At 39.1% G+C, this 19,164-nt stretch overlaps 3 protein-coding genes across 7 annotated transcripts; 1 reads left to right on the top strand and 2 right to left on the bottom strand.

Annotated features, from left to right (window-relative positions):
• Window positions 1-46: 46 nt before the first annotated feature.
• Window positions 47-10,383, bottom strand: LOC100642270 (sodium- and chloride-dependent transporter XTRP3). 3 transcript variants are annotated; one of them, XR_001099577.3, is made up of 13 exons: window positions 7,678-10,381; window positions 5,566-5,798; window positions 5,332-5,352; window positions 4,910-5,131; window positions 4,631-4,741; window positions 4,305-4,546; window positions 4,056-4,200; window positions 3,771-3,972; window positions 3,541-3,700; window positions 3,292-3,454; window positions 2,995-3,195; window positions 2,389-2,456; window positions 1,817-1,939 (listed from the first exon to the last, which is right to left on the bottom strand). XR_001099577.3 is itself a non-coding variant. In XM_003402370.4 (12 exons), exons 1-12 carry the CDS (start codon window positions 7,925-7,927, stop codon window positions 1,787-1,789), a joined length of 2,103 nt encoding a protein of 700 aa, XP_003402418.1. In that variant the 5' UTR covers window positions 7,928-10,379; the 3' UTR covers window positions 47-1,786. The 3 variants fall into 3 exon arrangements, 2 of the variants coding, with proteins under 2 accessions (XP_003402418.1, XP_003402419.1); XM_003402370.4 differs by lacking the exon at window positions 2,389-2,456 and having other exon boundaries at window positions 47-1,939; window positions 7,678-10,379; XM_003402371.4 differs by lacking the exons at window positions 2,389-2,456; window positions 5,332-5,352 and having other exon boundaries at window positions 47-1,939; window positions 7,678-10,383.
• A 1,862-nt stretch (window positions 10,384-12,245) lies between these two features.
• Window positions 12,246-14,682, bottom strand: LOC100644867 (venom serine protease 34). Its single transcript, XM_003402393.3, has 8 exons — window positions 14,522-14,682; window positions 14,004-14,221; window positions 13,700-13,921; window positions 13,409-13,607; window positions 13,140-13,340; window positions 12,913-13,064; window positions 12,660-12,813; window positions 12,246-12,587 (listed from the first exon to the last, which is right to left on the bottom strand). Exons 1-8 carry the CDS (start codon window positions 14,565-14,567, stop codon window positions 12,562-12,564), a joined length of 1,218 nt encoding a protein of 405 aa, XP_003402441.1. The 5' UTR covers window positions 14,568-14,682; the 3' UTR covers window positions 12,246-12,561.
• A 719-nt stretch (window positions 14,683-15,401) lies between these two features.
• On the top strand, window positions 15,402-18,790 carry LOC100645853 (centrosomal protein of 89 kDa). Of its 3 annotated transcripts, XM_048405473.1 has the most exons (8): window positions 15,402-15,627; window positions 15,730-15,921; window positions 16,040-16,104; window positions 16,199-16,478; window positions 16,558-17,144; window positions 17,246-17,733; window positions 17,807-18,059; window positions 18,126-18,790. In XM_048405473.1, exons 3-8 carry the CDS (start codon window positions 16,063-16,065, stop codon window positions 18,384-18,386), a joined length of 1,911 nt encoding a protein of 636 aa, XP_048261430.1. In that variant the 5' UTR covers window positions 15,402-15,627; window positions 15,730-15,921; window positions 16,040-16,062; the 3' UTR covers window positions 18,387-18,790. The 3 variants fall into 3 exon arrangements, with proteins under 3 accessions (XP_048261430.1, XP_048261428.1, XP_048261429.1); XM_048405471.1 differs by having other exon boundaries at window positions 15,403-15,627; window positions 15,730-16,104; XM_048405472.1 differs by having other exon boundaries at window positions 15,403-15,623; window positions 15,730-16,104.
• The last annotated feature ends 374 nt before the right edge of the window (window positions 18,791-19,164 follow it).

The raw sequence follows: 19,164 nt of genomic DNA on the forward strand, positions 1-19,164 counted from the left end.
AAGCAAGGAAAAAATCGATAGATACATAGGTATTCATAGACTCGTGTACTCGGCAATAAATAAGCTTTTATTTAAACGTTTTGGATATTTGTGTATACAATATACCCTATGTACGATCTATATTTAAATGTCTACGAACGCAGCAACGATCATGCTCCGGTATGTCAAGTGGAAAAAACAGAAGAACTGAAAGAGGAGAGAAAAGGAACGGGGTAATACCCTATCACGAAGTTAATCTGATTGTGAGCACACGCGCTGCCAAAAATATAACATTTCAAGCATCGCGATGACAATGCAACGCGATGAACAGTGTATCTCGATATTCTCTTTTCTGTTAGAATTGCTATTGATGTTTTCGAGCCAGGTACTGACCTTGTCAAACGAGTATATTGTATCGCTTGACGGAAAGATATCCGCCTTTGCGTTTGCAAAGTATCTGTTCCTCCGTAATTGGTCATTACGTTGATCGAACGTAATCGATCCTAGAAATTAGAGGAAAGGAGAAAAATCAACGAAGACGCGAACCGCGCGTGTACACAGTTTTCTCAATCTCTCATTCTCGATTTTCTAAGGAACGATTGCGCAACTGATACCGACCACGTTTAGCTCAAATTGAACTTCGACAAAGATTCGAATCATCGCGAAGAGATTTCCACTTCGTGGTTCTTCTCTTTTCTCCATTGTTCTCTCTCTCTCTCTCTCTCTCTCTCTCTCTCTTGTTAAGTACGATCCTGAAAATTCTTCGACCCGATCTCGACATATCTGCCTCGGAGACATTCAAATTTCACGGTATTTCGCGATCTATCTCTGCCTTAAGTAGTCGGATTTCTAGCAATTCGGAAGTATTACGAAACTCAATGAAGAGATACCGTCTATACTCTATTTCCTACTCGTACAGTTCTATTTAGGCGAGTAGGTTTATAACTTTTAATTAGGTTTCGATATTTGCAACTTTTCTCTTTTGACCATTTCTTCTCTTTTCACCCCTGAGGTTTGGAAGCAATAGGAACGTAGGCACCGTCTAGAAATCGCTCGAACATTTCAAGACGAACGATCGATTCTACGTACTATGAATATCCGTACGTTTCGAAGGTTTCGTTTTTAATTGGACGAGCCTTTGTCAGAATATTTCATTGTTTGATCCGTAACATAAGTAGACGGTACTCTTTCTAAAGATACGAAGGAGGGAGGCTAATATCAACGCGATTCGTTTCTTCGCGGAAGAAGTCTAGACTTAATAATGCTGCCGTAAGGGGTTCGTGCGTAATTCTGCATTTTTTTATTTTTTCAACTTGCTGTATAATACCGATCATATGATCAAACGAACGAACTAGATGGACTGGACAAAAACCAATCACCTGAAGTTATCGATCAGACCAAGTCAAAGATAATTTAAATCTCAATGAAACAGAGTCAATCGAACAAAGCTAGCAAGGCGCGACGAATCGATTTCGAGTGCGATTAGAATCGACCTCTCTCTCTCACTCTTTACCATGCATTCTGTGACGCCGAGTATTTTTTTGAGTTTTCTCCGCTTTTCCGTTTCTTATTTGCTTCGTACACGTTAATACCGTGTCATAAGTTCGACGGAAAGTAAGTATTGCTTTCAAAAAGCACCGATCGTTCAATTCTTTCATTCCTCGATTCGGATTTGCAATTCTTATCATTTTACGCGTCTCCTAAGAAATGAAATTCCAAAAGGATAAATGTTCGATTATCCTTCTTTCCCTGATTTGTTTGTAAGAAGAAACGGCGCGACGAAAGATCGCGGACCCAACACTTGCTTTTAAAAGTCCATCACTTCCATTTTGAACGGTTTACTCTGAAGCTTGTTAGGGACGATCTTCGTTATGGGCGGTGCACTGTTGTTGTCATCGTCGCTATTCACATCTTCGTCCTCTTCGGGAAAATCTTCGAGACGGTCGTGATACTCGTCCAACTGAAAATGGAGATTACTACCGTTAATTACAAGTGGCCACGTTCTTCCGTGATCGAATCGTGAACGAACAATCGCAGCTAAGGCTATGCGTGATTTGTTCGAAACGCAGGCCAGCCAGGGCGTGTTCCTTGTTAATGAAAGAAAAGTGCGGTGCCAGTGAGATATCAAAGCGAGAAAGCTCTTGCCCGGTGAACTCAAGTACCGGGTTCGTTGGTTTTTCTTTTTCGCGGACAACATGCCGACTTCACGCGATGTCTAAAATCTGGCCATCGGCAACGTTCTCTAAGTCGTAAGATTTACAAGCCGAAGAAAAAAACATCTTCTTCGCGTTTCCTCCGTTTTCCTCTTCGTGCTCGAAGATCATCGTCTCAATAGAAACAACGGTGCAAAGCGCGGAAAATTAAGCTAAGAGCATTCCATAAACGATAGTACGTATACTACGGACTCACGTGTAAAGTATCTATGGAAGAAGCGATTAATCGACGTTACCACACACAGAACGGACGCTTTCCTATAACTGCAGGTACGTCCAACGTAAATCTTAATGCTCGTTCAGGCTTAATCGACGCACCTTGAGTATGTAATTCTTCTTTTTGACTCGCACTCGTGACGCTAACAGTGTAAGCGCGTCTCTCGGTGCGCCAATTAAGTCATTCTCCATTACGATGACTAAGTCTCTACGTTGTTTAGACAAGCATATGAACGTGCCTCGCGTGTTTTATCCATAGTTAGTCAAGACTGGTGATAAGAGACGAATCGCCGAATCAGTGAAGCGAAATGATATAATTCGTATAAATAGTGAGGGTGGCGTGATTTTCTTGGCTTAAGATAATCGTGTTGCTCGATTTATCGAGCGTACTTTTCAAACGCACGAAATAGTCCTTGGTGAACGTTCGAGAGTCTACAGAGTGTAAATAAAAGAAATACACAAATGCAAATGCGTGTGTCATGGTGTATACGATCGAATAGAGAGAATAATGGAGGATGAAAGGAACGTCGGGCGGATGTTGGTGAAACGAGCTCATCACGGTCAAAGATTTTCTGGATCTACTCACATCAACATCGCCCATCATCTCTTTGGTAGAAACAGTGGTATCTATGCGTCGTATACTGCCTTGATGAATGTCAACGTCCAGCTTGACGCATTGGAACCGTCTTAAAAGAAATACGATCGGTATTGGCGCGATGCCCGCGAAAATGATAACGACCGCTATAGCCAACACCCAACCGGGATACGCGGTGGGTACGGCTATACCCTGAAACGTACAAAAGGAAATATCGAGGTCGAGACTTATTAGAAAATTTGGCAACGGAAGAAGCGAAAATTTGAAAACTGAACAAGTTTTTCTCACCCGTGACGCGTCCCATGCAGAATATGTGGGCTTCTTGATGAACATGGACGCTATACTGGAAAGGAGAATGCAGACCATGATTATCGGGGCAAGAAATCGCCAGGTAAATTGCCAATATATCCCCGGTCTGTATCCTGTCATTTCCTCGATATCTTTCGTGAATCTGGAGAAGAATTGTTTCCTGTTAATTAAACGCGAAATGTTCCCTTAAACCAGAAAGGACCATCAAGTATGACAATTATAGCGTACTTTTCGTGACCATAAACGAAAATGACTGAAATCATTTCCATGAGCGCGACCATCACGAGGCCGATGGTACCGGCGAAACTGTCGAACATTTTTAGCCAATATTCTCCAGCACCGGTACAAAATATTAAACCAACGAAGAAGCAGACTGTACAAACCACCCCTAAGAAAACAAATGATCGTTTATCGCGTTTGCTCTATCGTGAATAGAAGACGACGATGATCGTACCTACCTGTTATGTATTGCTTCTTTATTCTCTTGAACAGATCTATGTCGAAGATGACACATAGCATTCCTTCTAGTATACCGATCTGGGAACCCAGACCGAGTGCTAGAAGCATTAGGAAGAAGATACAAGACCAAAACGGAGCGCCAGGCAGCTCGACTATCGCCTGGGTGAAAACTATGAAAGCCAATCCTGTTCCTTCGGCAGCCTAATAATCGATTAATTTTTAAAAAAATAATTTAAAAACCGTCTTCTTAAAACACAAATATAAGAAAAATGTTTGCCGATTACATTATCCAATTGCTCGCTGAGACTGCAGGTTTCGAGTGTGAAGTTCATCGCAGATGCGTTTAACGTATTTACAGTTTCCTTGTATTCTTCCATGGTAATGTTCTTGTACATTATATATCCATTTTGAAAAAGTAAGTCTATGTTACTGAAACAAAGAAATGGAATTGCCCGATCGTTAATAGTCTGGATGATCTTCCATCTTTCATTTCTAGAAATTATTTCATGGAAATTAAATAAAGATCAGTTTACCTTGCCAAGCACTTATCGACGTTTGTCATTGCCTTAAAGCCTAGAATGGCGAATATCACGACACTGGCGTAAATAGCGGTGAAGGCGTTACAACCGCTAACCAGGAGCACGTCCCGAACGCAGTTGTTGTCCGGAGTGTTGTAAGAACCGAACGCGATCAAGGAACCGAATGCTAGCCCGAAACTGTAAAAAACCTGCGTCGCTGCATCGAGCCAGACCGTCGGCTCTAACAGTTTCTCGATCTGTAGATGAAAAAGGCAACCGTGAAAATTAAGTGAAAAACAATGAAACACGAGAATCTCCTGGAAAAAGTGGAAATTAATTACCTTTGGCGTGTACATGTGGGCTAATCCAGCGCTGGCACCTTTTAACGTTATTCCACGAATAAAAAAGATAGTAAGCACCAAATACGGGAACATGGATGTAAAATATACCACCTTTAAATCAAGCAGAAACATAAGTCGTTGACACAGTATATCTGACTCTCGCATTTACACGGAGGAAAAGGCTGACGGGAAAATGGAACAGGAAGTAATTCGAAGGGAAAGTAAACGACCACCCGCGAGGAAAAGAAAAACCAATTGAAACACTCGACGTTTTCCTACCTTTCCCGATGATTGTATTCCCTTCATCACAATAAAGAAGACGACGATCCAACTCAACAGCAGACAAAGGACGATCCACCACTTGAGACTCTGTCCTTCTTCGATCGACGGTGCCGCGTCCAATGTAGTTCTGTACCAAAAATATGCAGTCTCCGAACTCTTCACGCATTCTTCGACTGGCTTATTATCAACCTCTGGACATTTCGCCCATGGTAACGGCTCCTGCGTTGAATCGTTCGTTCGTCAATAATTTACCCTCGACATCGTTAATCAGAATCGCGTTAATCAGAAAATATAAAAGCGTCTAATTTGCAATTTCCTATAATAAGAACTACATCATGCGCGACGCGTTCCATTTTGTCCATTTATTTTCCAGGCAAACTAGTGAATGCAAACGAAAATTGAAATTGACAAGTACTTACGTTGAACTTAACCGTGACAGCCTAATCGAGCAGCATGAAACATAAATCGTATTCGTTAATCGAACGATCGCGAAACTGTTCTGGTACCCGGTGATTATAGCACCCGCGTATTCCATCGATCAATTAAACGCCATAATCGAGTTGGTATTAAGCTCGTTTTCGATCATCGGAATAACAACGGCCTACGGTTTTATTGATTGAATCGATCGATCATCGGAAAACGAAGTGACTCACCTCGAGTGAATTAAAAAGATAATAGAAGCACCAGGTAATGATGACGTTGTAATAAAGCGCCACGAAAAAGGTGACGATGCACGATGCTATTCCTATACCGCCTAGCCATGGATGTATCGTGTTCCATACACCAAGGGCACCCTGTCGCATTCGTTGACCGAGACCCAGCTCGATTAAAAAGAGGGGTACACCCTCTAGGATTAACATCACGAAAAAGGGGATGAGAAAGGCACCTGAAAAGCATCCCGTGCATAACATGTTTTACCCCTGGCAATTTTCTTTTTTCTTCTTTTGCTGTCTAAAAAGCGAGATCTGTATTCTTCCTATTCTTTCTCTCGGTAAAATAATATCGTTCGTTATCCTCTCCCCTTCCTCGTCCCATCTCTTGTTCCTCTGACCCTTTATTACAAAGTGAATGCCGTAACCGTTCTCTTTTAATCTCTCCCATTTGCCAGGGCTTGGCTGTGACCCTGCTTAGAGAATATTCTTCGTTCCCCTTTTTTCGCAGTAGTCTAGTTTGAGACAGCCGCAGCCGGAGTGTCTGGTACGGTATTGATCGAGTGACGCGTATCTACGTACACGTACATACGTAGGTACACGTTCCGTCTTATTCGAACATTCTTTACCAATTTTTTTCATCCTTCTCGTCATTCCGATCGAAAGAATTTCGGGAGTGTCGATAGGCGGCATACTATTGATCAATCGTGTCACGTACGATGTGATATTACCGCGATTACACACGTTCCCAGCGTAAAAGGCTGGATCGTTCAAGTATGCGGCACGCGATTCTCCTGTAAGACTTCTCGATAAATCGTCTGACTAAAATTCCTGATTCTACTTATGCCATGTTCCCATGGGTCGTTCGCTACTCGTCTCCGTTATTATTGTATTTCAAACATTTTGAAATACCAATCCTTAAACTATTATTTAAACGAGAAACGAAAGAAAAATGAAAAAAAAAAGAAAAGAAAATAAATAAATAAAGAATACTTCGTATCTAAAAAAATTGGCAAAGATTTCGTAAAAGACAGAATAGACGATTCATAAACTCGATGCGGATGTGAAATTGTTACGTGTCTGCCGATAAGAACGTTAAAAATCGATCGACGCGCGTCGAACGTCGGCGTCAGGCTGAACGATGGCCTCGACATCGGTGTCGTATTGTAGCATAAGGAAATTTCCATTGAAAATCGAGTAGAACCGGGCTCGTTTTTGGTGCAGTGGCATATACGTTCTGGCGAATCGTTAACACGAACGCTGACCTAGCCAGAACTTAGCTAGAGGAAACGCGCGGTTCGGTCCTTGCGTTCTGCGCAATAGTAGTCTCTTTCTCTCTCTATTCGTCGGGTCTTGGCTCGTCGACGTTCGTAACACTGATGGAAATTTCCACGACGAAATTCGCGGGGGCGTCCGATTTAACGGTCGCGTAAGCCATGTCCCTGTGACGTAACGCCCTACCGTCGTGATTTCATTCGTGCTTCACCCGCCACCCTTGTTCGCGCATCCACCCACGTAAACCAGCAATGTCTATTTTCGCGATACGTGTGTTTCCGTTTCGTTTTCATCGGAATGTAATCGAGTTACGCCAACTGAGGTATAGGTCGTGGATAGAAGAAAGATCATGGATAGGGAGAGCAGAAGGTTCAAGGGCGAATTTTATAGGATTTTATTAGTTTCCCCGGGTTTCCCTCTGTATTTGGATATTCGGGAGGAAGTATGGAATACGATAGCCGGAAACCAAGGACTGTTTACGACGTTCTCGCTGGTATTTCGGAGATTCGTGAAACGCTTCGAACATATATATTTTTAAGCGGATAGGCATACGGCGAGGGCAGGAAAGGGAGGTTGGTCGAACTATGTGACTGAAAATAGCGTATAACGTTGCGTTTTACGTGGCCATTCGATTATAGCGGCTTTAGATCCATCTCTGTATTAGAGAACGTTTTCAAGGAGAACTGGTAACGATTCAAAGTACAAGTTTGATAATCTATGCCTTGGTCGATGAATTTTACAATTTAATAATGTTTACGCGTCTTATTTTCTTCGAGGAAAGAGGCGATAGAGAGGAAATAGAAAGAATTAAGATATCGCTCATCAACGAATATTACTTACCTCCTCCGTTTTGTTGGCACAGGTAAGGGAATCTCCAGATATTCCCGAGACCCACGCTGTAACCGATAATACTGAGGAAAAATTGCATCTTGCCGCTCCATTCTGCTCTGTTTTCTTCCTTGGTTTCTTGACTGCCAGCAGCATTTTGATTTCCGGTTATCACGATCGTCACGTTCTGACCTGCCTGACGTTCCTCGTTCAAGGGAGCCAGCTCATGCCCATTTCTCGTACTCTCGTTCTTGACTACCATGCTTCACCTCGAAGTTCCTTGTTTCAAAGACAAATTGTTCAATTTCCGCTTATTATTTCCTTTCCGTTTTCAATGCTCTGTTTCTATTGCTTATATTCTTCTCCTTTCCTTTTTTCCTGTCTTTAGATGCTTTCGCGTTCGTTGAGAAACAAGTCAATGGACCAGTACAGATCGGGATAACCGAGCCGATATTTAAACAGTGTACAGATATATTTTGAAAAATCACCACGGCGACCAATTACTGGCACGAGAGACAAGGAAAGCGATAAATTGTGGCAGCAACGAGTGACTGCTATCGAGAGCAACAACAGTTTAACAATAACAATAACGACGACGACGACGACGTTAACGAGTGTGTCAACGACGCCGACGACAAAGACGAGGACGTGAATGACAACGGCAGTTCAACAAAAGGCCCAACAAGGATCTTAATCGTTACGTTTAACTATAAGAATATTTTTTATTATCTGTTGTGTTTGTTTCTTCTTCTCTCTGTTAATATAATACCGTTATCCTGAATAAGTTAGATCTCTGTGTAGAAAAAATTCCTTAGAGTAACGCGGAAGGCATGCCTGGTACGAAGAACGCGGCTGTTTGTCGGAGCGGCTCCTACGCGGACGCAGGCTCCTTTCTGTGAACAACAGAAGGGAAAAACACACAGTGGGCTATTCTTCTTCTCCCTGTTCACCTTACCGTGCTTTTCGTCGTATTATTCTTTACTATCGATCGGTTAAAGTGTCGTATGGACGTTCACGGAAGTTAAAACTCGTGGTTCGAAATGTGTTCGTTACAATATACGAAGGAAGAATGTGGCGATGATTCAAAGAGATCAACAGAATTACGTGAGAATTATGTGATTCACATTGGCAAGGCTGAAAATCAACGATTCAAATATCTGTCTCGGGGCAGCAAGTATAATCGATACGGCGTGGGTTGTATACGAGGGAAAGAATCGTCGTATATCGGACGCAATTTTTCCTTTAATTTGCACGTTGCGAATCGAGAGATTCGTCGTTTTCTTAACGATATCGGATCGGTTAACGGAATAACCAAAAGAAACACGACGTACGTGAATTGCGAGACGAATCAGAAGAAAGAAAAAGGACAAGGGGGTGATCGAAGAAAGATGCGTGTACAACGATCGTTGAAAGGATTCCTATTTGCACAAGCGAGAACATCAGTTTGTCCCCCATGCGAAAACGATGCATCTAAATCATGAAAGATCGCCACAGCGGTCCAGGCACAAGGAGAATCACTTTAACGACTCGAAGGAATCGAAGGAATCGGAGGAAGCTCACGTTTCACGTTGCTAACAGGATTATTGTCCTGGAACATGCCCCCGATCTTCCGTCCTCTCTTTCCTTACACCGTGACACCGTTCTTCTTTCAATTTTCTCCTCTTTCGTCTTCCGTGGATGCTGATGTTTCTTTCGATTGCCTGTGACATAAGCTTTACAAGCGAGGGACAATTCTCGTACTGTAGAAAATATTAACGACGATTTACTAAATCGGCAGCGTCATTTGCATCGCGATCATGCTTCTCTTTTCCTGCGCACACTCCTTCTCTTTCTCTTTAAGCTCGCTGTCACAGTTGTGATACCTACACTCTCGAGTGTATATGTCGTTCAAAATGTAATATAGGGGATGTACACAGAGCAGAGCTGGCTGCCGCTGGATCGCTCTTCTTCTCCTGACTCCAAAACTCACGAAACTGACCGAACTCGAATCGAATATTCAATTATTTCGAAGTGACGGTCCACTGATTGAACCGGTAGTGCTCGCTCGAACGTAGATAGTAGACGCGTGGTCGGGGGAAAGAAGGAATAATTTTTGGAGCCATGTAGTTCGGTTTTGTAACCTCCCTCCTCGCTCAAACCGGGCTATTTTTTCTGGCTGCTACGATCAGTCCCACCTTCCGTTTTTTCCTTCCTCCGGCCTCGGTAGGCCTTTGGTATTTCTCGTTCTCTTTATCTTTGATTGGTCGGCTGACGAACAGCCCGCGCGAATTCTCTTCGCTCTTCTCAAGTTGCTGTGCCTGAAGAGACTCTAGCAACGCGCCCCGTGCACATGAACGTCAATAACCAACTGAACCACCGTTGCGCGGCTGTGTGCGCGCGCGCTTATGCACGCACGCGAGGGAACCAACGGGACGAAGCAGACCCTGGAGCTTCGACGCTTCGACAAAGCTTTGCACAACGCTTTCAATTCCCGATTGGCCGTAGTAATTATGTACATATGGCGCATACGCTCTACGGTCACGCTCTTCCGACTCCCAACTGTCGACTCTCTGCTCTTCCCCACGAACTAGACCGCTCAACGTGTATCAGGAACGGCCGAGTTGCCACTGGCCGACTTCCTTCGGGGAGAAAATCGGGAGAAGGCCGTGAGCAGAGGGGAGAAACTCGTTCGAACTGATCTATCCCTCTGTACCGATATATTCTATCCAAAGAGGACGAGGCTATCTTTTCCTTGTCCTCCGTGTTTTTGGTCAACGTTACGTTATACCCTGCAAGAAGAGTAGGAAGGTGACGCGCGCGCGCGCGCGCGCGCGCCTCGTTGCACATCGATCTTCGTCGCAGCCAATCCCCGCCATTTTCGTTTGCCTCGATTGGCCCACGATCTCCACTTTCCTCGAGTCTTTACAAATAGAATTCGCCTTATTTTTTTTTCTACTTTCGACAGACGTGCTTTCGACTTTAATCGATCGGCCACCAACAAAGTTTACGCTTTTACTGACCTTCGACCCTCGAGGTTCTTACTGATCGTTAACTAAGGTCAGGTGGTTGCACCATGAGTGAAATCACATTGAAGGTGAATAGAAACTGAGAGCGGTGTACATTAAGGAAGCAAATAGACCAGCAACTGGTTTGCTTAAATACAACAACGGTGTTTACATACAAGGCACGATAACTCCTTTGTCTCTGTTTCATTTCAATTCGTTTCGGTCGATCATAGCGTATACATTGTCGTTTACAAAAGGATTCCAATATTGTTTGATTGATATCGGACGATTCTACTTACGAAAAGACTAGCATCTATTTTTTCAACTGATTGCTGATAAAATACAAATTGTCTGTACGTACAATAAATATCGCATGTTACGGGGACTGGCACGAAATTTTCATAAACCACATCTGGTACTCGTGTGAAGACGACGAGAGTACCCATTTGTGAGAACCATCATCGACTAAATAAGTGTGTCAAGGGCAGATCACGTCGAAGAAATCAATTTGTTTAATAAATATCTCTCGTGTACGACGATATGACTGATTTTGTGCGATCGTACGCAATTGCGCCACGAATTACCCGTTCGGCTTGTCCGATTAATTCCCCCTTTCTTGTCATCTATTTATAGTGAACCGAGAAACCTCGGCGAGCAGACAATGTCTAAAACGATTCATCGTTGATTGTGCTTATAAATCAATTTCTTTTTCTTTTCTCGTCGATGTTTACTTCCTCTTGTATTTCACAGGTAAACAGAGATGATTACACGTATTTGCTCTGGTTTGAACGTAACCGTGGAGCTGTTGAATATTCCCTCTCGTAAAGTGTCTCACGTCACATCCTCATTCACAAACTTATTAATAATGAGACATTGTTTACACACAGTTAATTTCTGATTATCTACGTGCAGACTATGCGCGGCTTCTAAAGAACGACGCGCTGATATACACGGAAGGGTCGCGTCGCGTGGCGATGATACCTCGATGATTTTCTCTCGTACCATTACATACCAGCCACGTATATAATCGTTATATATATAACGTATATACGATGTATACCATGTATATACGTTATATATATATATATATATATATATATATATATATATATATATATATATATATATATATCAGAAATCGCATTGCGTAAGCGTTTCATAGTTACCGATCCGTGCATAAAAATTTAACTCGTTTCGAGCAAATTCATAGATTTAGTTTTGCTTACGATTTCATATCTGCATGCGATCGGAATGTTTGCCATAGACACGCGGCTTTCGTGACCGAAGGCTTTGCTTAGTTTATATTTCGCGTGCGTCGTAATATTGCTCGTCTTTTCGTGTTGCGCGTAACAAGCGATTGCTAGAGATCTCGCTCGATGAATCTGACTATTCCGTCTAAGTCGATAAAAATAGGTTTTTGTACGAATAGAATAGTTTTACAATCGATTTGGATGTTACAAGATACAGACGCTCCGGCGTCAATGTTTGAGCGTTCTTACGTAAACATCAAATAACATTAGCGTAGGCAACGGGGGGTGAGAAAGAGACGAAGAAAGGCGGAGGCAGGTTGGGGTTGAAATAAATGATTCAACTAACATCATTTAACAATATATATTCAATAACATATCTGAATATTAAATTACAACGCTTTCGTCGTCTCCAGACTTGAAACAATAAATCGACACATCCTAATCGTTTGATATCCGCACGATATGCAATTGCCGATCTAATACAATGTTCGTGCGAATAGTATGTTTGTATTCTTATCGTTTTCTTGGGAACATTTTAAATCTATAAAACAAGGAAATTTACCTCATAAGTATGTCAGTTGCGTTATCAGCGATATTAATGAAACGACTAGGCCTGCTATCCGGATTGTGTCAAATCGAGTCGAACGATAAGCTGCATTGTCTTATTCTATGATGCAGTACGAAGCGTCTGAAATAACAAAATTGCGAAGGTTACGCGAATATAGCTTTAACTATTTGCATCGCATATTCTACGTCTTACCTGAAGTTGCTGAAATAATCCAGTCGATGTAAGCTCCAACTCTGGTATTTACACCACCAACCACGGCACAACCTCTACCCCTTGCAATGATTCCTATCAGGACAAGTCGTCTAGTCGTCGGATTTTGCCATAGAACAGGTCCACCGCTATCCATCTATTTTTTAAACAAATGCTTCAGTATTACCGCATTCGTGGAAAATTTATTTAATCGATCGATCGCATCGATTCTGCTGTAATTCAAAGCGATATTTACTTGACACGAATCCTTGTTTTCGGCATAGGTACAGATTTGATCTGACGTTATATTCTCGTAATTTTCAGAACACTGTAGATATGAAAGCACGCTTAAGGTAACTTTCTGCAAAATATCAGAAGTTGGCCCACCATAATCCGTTGTTCCCCAACCTAATTTTATCAAAAATGTTAAGATATAATAACAAAGCGAATCGTAACGCAGTATGTAACCACTATATCACTAACCCAACAATTCAACATAATTGCCACCAAAAGTATCCGGCGAATGTTGAAAAGGTAGACAGGCCGGACCAACCTCGTTAGTGAACTTAATTTCGTTCTCTGTTTTTATGATAGCCACGTCATTTTGATCGACTCTTTGGCCGTAATTAGGATGAATTATAATTTTGATTATTCGATGTAATACCGTGGCGTTTGTATCCGACCCTAAAGATCGAAATCAAATTAGCCACGATGCGAGATACCAAGTATTTGCATTTACAGTAGAAGCTTACCTGTTCGCAAATCATGATCGCCAACCAGGGCACCCAATTTCTGGTATTCTCTCCCGTCGACGCAATGTGCTGCTGTTAGTACGTATCTTGTGGATATTATAGTGCCTCCACAGAATACGACTCGTCTTTCAAAGTCCACAATACCAACCATCATAGGGAACTCGTTCACCCCTGTATTATTTCCACCGACGATGCGGCTCTAAGAACGGTTAACAGAAGCTCTCACTTGCTTAGAATAACGTTACTCAATCTAAATGAAGCGTCGATGAATTTGCGTAAATATATACGTACAGGGTTTTTCCATCCACATTCACAATTTTCCGAATCTTGGGATCGCTTCACTGATCTGACTTCACAAGCAAATCGACCACCCCTCGACCATATTGGCGATTGCAGCGTTACAACCATCGTGTTTGATTCAGATTGTATGTTAAACTGTCCATTACCACAATACCGATGCGTAGTAGAAGAATTTACTTGCACGGCTACTTTGTCTTGGAAGCAATTGGAACTCTGCACGAAAATCATTCGTTATTTTCGATTTCTCTTACGATTATATAGTAATTAATTCTACAATGAAGACTATAAGCCTTACCCATGGTAATTCAAACGTGCTACAGGTTAAATCAACTTTATACTCGCTTACGATGGTCCATGAACATGATTGTGACCTGCTATAGAAATTCGGGTATTCGCGATTCTGAATGAAATACGTAGCACCAGGAGTTAGTTCGTGATAGTAGGTGCAACTGCTATTCGCAGCATTACTTAATTCAATCGAAAATATAGACCAACAAAATAACAAAACCGCCGCTGCAACGAAAATAAATTTTTTCTTGGAAAATAATCAGAAAAATAAATGTAAAACGTTTTTTTTATTTTCCGCGAAATATTAAACGTAAATTCGATAAAGTGCTCGAAACGTGATAGCGTCTGAATTGGATGCTTGAAGTCAGATTATCTATGATATAATTTACTTTTTGCGGATATGGAAAGATAATCAGAAATATTTTGATATAACCCCGATTGTATACGATAAGAAGCACTTTATGAATAGTTGCAAATTCTTTGCCGCAAATTTCTTTTGCCAAATAAAAGATTCATTATGTGTACCTTGTATCATAAAACCGTGGAACGCGGTGGTGCGTATAGAAAGCATGATGCTTTGATCAAAAATTTGTTACGCGATAAGTACGAAGATTTCGGAGACACGGTCGCTATCCATCTATTTACATTTGCGTGCATTCCGGCGTTTTTATCCACGTCGCGAAGACGAGTTAAAGTAGCAACTAATAATTTCGCGGGTATTATCGCGGGTTCTTATCAGAGGTAGTTGCAACCTCGAGAATAAAAGTAGATTTACGACAACTACTTAATATTTTCGCAACAAAATTCATACAAAATTTCAAAAATGTTCATATTTGTTCATTTTCAAAACGTACATGCTTCATTTTTTAATCAGTCGATATAATCGTTTCGATCAGGACTGACGTGATAGCTTATATTACAATTTTTCATAGAAGATATCCAAGATATTGATATACTGCTTTTAATTAGAAATATATAGATATTTCGTGAGATTATAAATGCGAGATATCTTTTGGCAATTAATTCATTTATCACTTGATAAGATAATCAATTATTTCGCAATATTTTTAGCATTCTAAAAAAGCTTTTTTTATCTACTTTATATTTGTTAGATAAGTATTTACTTACGTAATTTTAATCGTGTAAAATAATAATTTGCTTGTAAATGTAGTATAAGAATTTGTTTTCTTAATTTATGGTTATACGTAACTATATTCCTTCTTTTTTTATATGTTGTAGACTATATTCAATAAAATAGGGTCAGCCGTATCGCATACTTTTTCTTGTTTCTCGTATATTACATTCATATTAAGATTAAAGATAAAATATATAATCATAATATACCTCAATTCATAATTATGTACTCGTAAAATGCATTTTCCTTTCAACATTTCCTATTTAATTGACGCAGATATATATACAACGTCAAGCAGTCGAGGACATCTTAGATATTGCTGCAATTAGAATGTAAAATATTGATAGTAGTAGTCATTTCTAGACTGATTGTCGAAAATTTTGTTTGCACACGTAAAAATGACTTATTTTTCCATTTTGGAAGTGCGATTTTAAAACAAATATTTTTATATTGAGGAATTTATATTGGAGAACGTACAAGCATTTTACTCCAGTAAGTAAGTAAATAAATATTATTATATAAAGATTTAAAGAATCAAAATTATCATAAATCCAAAAATTTTGCGTGGCAAGATTCCAATCTATTTGAATTTTTTTAGATTACTCTTTATGTAATTGCTTTTGAATCATCTTGACATAAGCCAATAACATATCGATTTAAAATAGAGACAGGAAAATCAAAGCAAACACCATCTGGTGTGAATGTTCGGTACAAAAGTAGTTGCTATGGCAATAGGTGTTATACAAACTCGAAAATTAATAAAAATATGCACTCCCGTACAAACATATACGTGCGTATTTTGTTTGACTAAATTTGTGATGTTTTTATCGCGTAAAGTTGATCTGTTTACCTATGATTTAAAATATTTTAAACAGTTTTGATCAAATGATTATATTAACTTATATCAGGTTTAAACTATAAAATAACGAAAATGGCTAATTGTGATAGTATTATTACCCAAGAAAAAAAGAAGGTAATTATCATTAATAATAGAATTAGTATATTATGTTCGTAAGAAAACGAAAAGCAGCATATGACCTTAACCTCATTTTCTTTATTGTACACAGCATAACTATAGAAGAACAACAGGTGTTAAAAGCAATCAGGACACAACTTCCATACCAATTTACCGTCGCAGACGCGTTGCAAAAACCAAACATACGCTCAGACCTCACAATGTTTACAAATATCCATCAGATTGGATAACTGATAATGACGTCATTGAACCTGAAGATGAATTGCTTTTGAGAAATAGAACTGATACATATGAACATGAAAGAAGTAAAAAGCTAAACGAGGATGGTAGTCTTCAAAAGCAAGCGTTTGATGAAGTTGATGCAGATTCAGGTATTAAACACTCATAGGTTATAAGACAATTATTGACTTGGACAAATGATAATCAAAATCTCATGCTGTATTATTTTAGGTATTATTTTATCGCGAACAAGAAAACATGTCTCACGGGATACGATGAAAATAGCTGATGAGTATCAGAAATTGGAAAAACGTTATAAAAGTGTCCAAGAAGAATGTCAGAAATTAAGTAATATATTGGAGCAAAGAGAATTAGAGTATAAGAAAGTATGTTTACATTATGAAACGTTGATACAAATGATTCAGGAATTAGAAGAAGCCAAAGTTTCTCTGGTTCAACACAATCAAAAACTTGAAATGGAGAGAGTTCGGTCGAATGAAGACATAATACTTTTAAAGAATATTGTTTACCAGTTAAATACCGAATTAGAGAGATATCAAGACAAATTAGGAGGTCAAAAGCATGAAAATATTTCTGTACATGCAGAAAATGAAAACAAATATGATTCAAGGATTTGGGGAAGTATTAATTTTCATGCTTTGGGGCCACTTCTAAATGCTTACCAAGAAAATTTATCAGAAAAGCAGGAACTTATACACATGTACGAACAGGAAATGGCTGAGTTTAGTAGTAGATGTAAGGAAATTCTTACGGAAAATGAGATTATGCACAGAGAAGTAGAAGGATTGAAGTCAGAGGTAAATAATTATAAATATATAGACGATATGGATAAATAAATGTATATAAAAAAAGGTGCTTTACATCATACATATAAATAACTACAATAAAAACTGTACAGTGTGATAGGTATACAAAGGAAATAAAAAAGTTGTTTGAAAATACTATGTTACTAAAAAATCAAAATGATATTTTAAAAAAGGAAGCTGCAAGTGTAAAGAGAGAAACTGATGATATTCGTTCATCGTATGAGTTAAAAATGGAAGTAATTTTAAAGTGTAATGAAGCATTAAAAAAGGAATATACAACCACAGCATCCGAACTGAGCAATTTACGAGGAAAATACGAAATTTTAAGTAAAGAATTTGAAAAAATGAAGGGTAAAGGAAATCAAACAGTACCTATTGCTGTTCATACTACTGCTATCGAAGAATGTAAAACATTGTTAGATGAATTAAAGTATCAATATGAAAGTGAAAAACGTAATCTCTGCAATCATATAAAACGTATAGAGGAGAATCAACCTGAAAACGAAAAACAACTTATTATGGTTACAGCTGAAAGAAATCATTTAAAGGGTCTTGTAGAAAACCTCGAAACAACCTTAAAGTAAGTTATTTATTTGTATATTTTTTATGCAAATGTTCTATTTTTACAGAATGTATACCTAGATCTTTTTCAGACGAACGCAACATAGAATTGAACATATGCAAACTATTGTTTATTCGACTCGAGTTTCACGTAATTCTCTGAAGGAGAAATTAAGTAAAGTGACTGCTTATTGCGAAGAACTGTTTTCCGAGTATGAAAGAATTGTTACAGAGAGAGAAAAATTACTCGCTTTCTTACGCGAAACGGAAAAAGAAAATGCAGATATGGATCGTCTTGGTAAAAGTATTAACAGTCGAGTGGAAAGTTTAAAAAGTCAACTAGAAGTACGTTTAAAATGTATGGTAGTATTTAATAGAATAACAAAAATCTTAAATAATTTATAATTACAGATTGTTCGAAAAGGTACGAAACAGCAGGTAGATTCTGTGGAGAAACGTATAAAATTACAAGAAGTTCATGTACGCTTGATGAAACATGACTATCAACGTAAAATACAATATTTAAACGATATAATTAAGCAACAGGAAGAAATGATTGAAAAGTTACAGAAAGAGAAGCATTCTAGTCTAGATAGTTCAACAAAACGGATACTTCAGACAACAAATGATGATAACCCAGAGAACTGTAATACTGGAACAAAAAATGCATGATCTTTGAATCTAGTTCATAAAAGGTCTGCATACTATAAAGTTCGTGATAAGATCGTCCATAATAGATTGGACTTTGAAACTGATTTTCAACAAATATCATAATAAGCATCTAATTATGGAATAGGTGCTACTCGAAATACCGTCCTCATATTTACAAACCGTGTCAGTCGCTTTATTTAGCGGTGACATCAAATGAAGCAAGTGATTGCGAAGGCTACTGTACTCCACTCTATGAACTGTCGATAGCAGTGGAGACTCTAATAATCATATGGTGAAAAGTTGATGTCATCCGTTATAGGTATGATGTCAGATGCGTTCCATTCATTCATATGTAAAATACACCTGTTTTAGCTTTACATTTTTTTAAATAGAATTTAATAATAATCTTGAACATCGATAATGTATCTATATCGATATTTTAATAACCTGTCCATACGATATATATCCAAAAAATTAAGTACTTTTTCAGTTGCAGGGATATAAAAGATAAATTTTTAAATTCATATTCCTTCCGATCTCTCTGCGTTTCCTTCCTTATTTCGCTTTAGTTTTTATTTAGGAAGTTGCATATATATTCTGATTATTATCATAATTGTATATTTCGAAGAAAAGAAATATTGTAAAAATGAAAAAGATATGCCGAAGAAATCGGAATAAAAAGTAAATAGAGATAACTTGTATTGAAATAACGAGAAAAATGGTTTTTGGAATTAACCCGCGTAATGAAATAGTGTGGTTAACCACCGGTGGGGGGCGTTGCGAATCGAGAAAATTATTC

Source organism: Bombus terrestris, chromosome 4 (assembly GCF_910591885.1).
Source record: "Bombus terrestris chromosome 4, iyBomTerr1.2, whole genome shotgun sequence".
In the NCBI taxonomy this organism is placed as follows: Eukaryota; Metazoa; Arthropoda; class Insecta; order Hymenoptera; family Apidae; genus Bombus; species Bombus terrestris.

Excerpts from the sequence above, each read along its gene's own strand:
- LOC100642270 (XM_003402370.4), bottom strand. The coding sequence starts at position 7,927 with ATGGTAGTCAAGAACGAGAGTACGAGAAATGGGCATGAGCTGGCTCCC. Across the intron at positions 5,353-5,565 it reads ATCTTTTTAATTCACTCGAG|GCTGTCACGGTTAAGTTCAA; the intron begins GTGAGTCACTTC and ends CTGCTCGATTAG. Across the intron at positions 5,132-5,331 it reads CTGTCACGGTTAAGTTCAAC|GAGCCGTTACCATGGGCGAA; the intron begins GTAAGTACTTGT and ends GATTCAACGCAG.
- LOC100644867 (XM_003402393.3), bottom strand. The coding sequence starts at position 14,567 with ATGCTTTCTATACGCACCACCGCGTTCCACGGTTTTATGATACAAG. Across the intron at positions 14,222-14,521 it reads CCACGGTTTTATGATACAAG|CGGCGGTTTTGTTATTTTGT; the intron begins GTACACATAATG and ends TTTTCGTTGCAG. Across the intron at positions 13,341-13,408 it reads CGATCATGATTTGCGAACAG|GGTCGGATACAAACGCCACG; the intron begins GTAAGCTTCTAC and ends TTCGATCTTTAG.
- LOC100645853 (XM_048405473.1), top strand. The coding sequence starts at position 16,063 with ATGGCTAATTGTGATAGTATTATTACCCAAGAAAAAAAGAAG. Across the intron at positions 17,145-17,245 it reads TAGAAGGATTGAAGTCAGAG|TGTGATAGGTATACAAAGGA; the intron begins GTAAATAATTAT and ends AAAACTGTACAG. Across the intron at positions 17,734-17,806 it reads AACCTCGAAACAACCTTAAA|ACGAACGCAACATAGAATTG; the intron begins GTAAGTTATTTA and ends GATCTTTTTCAG.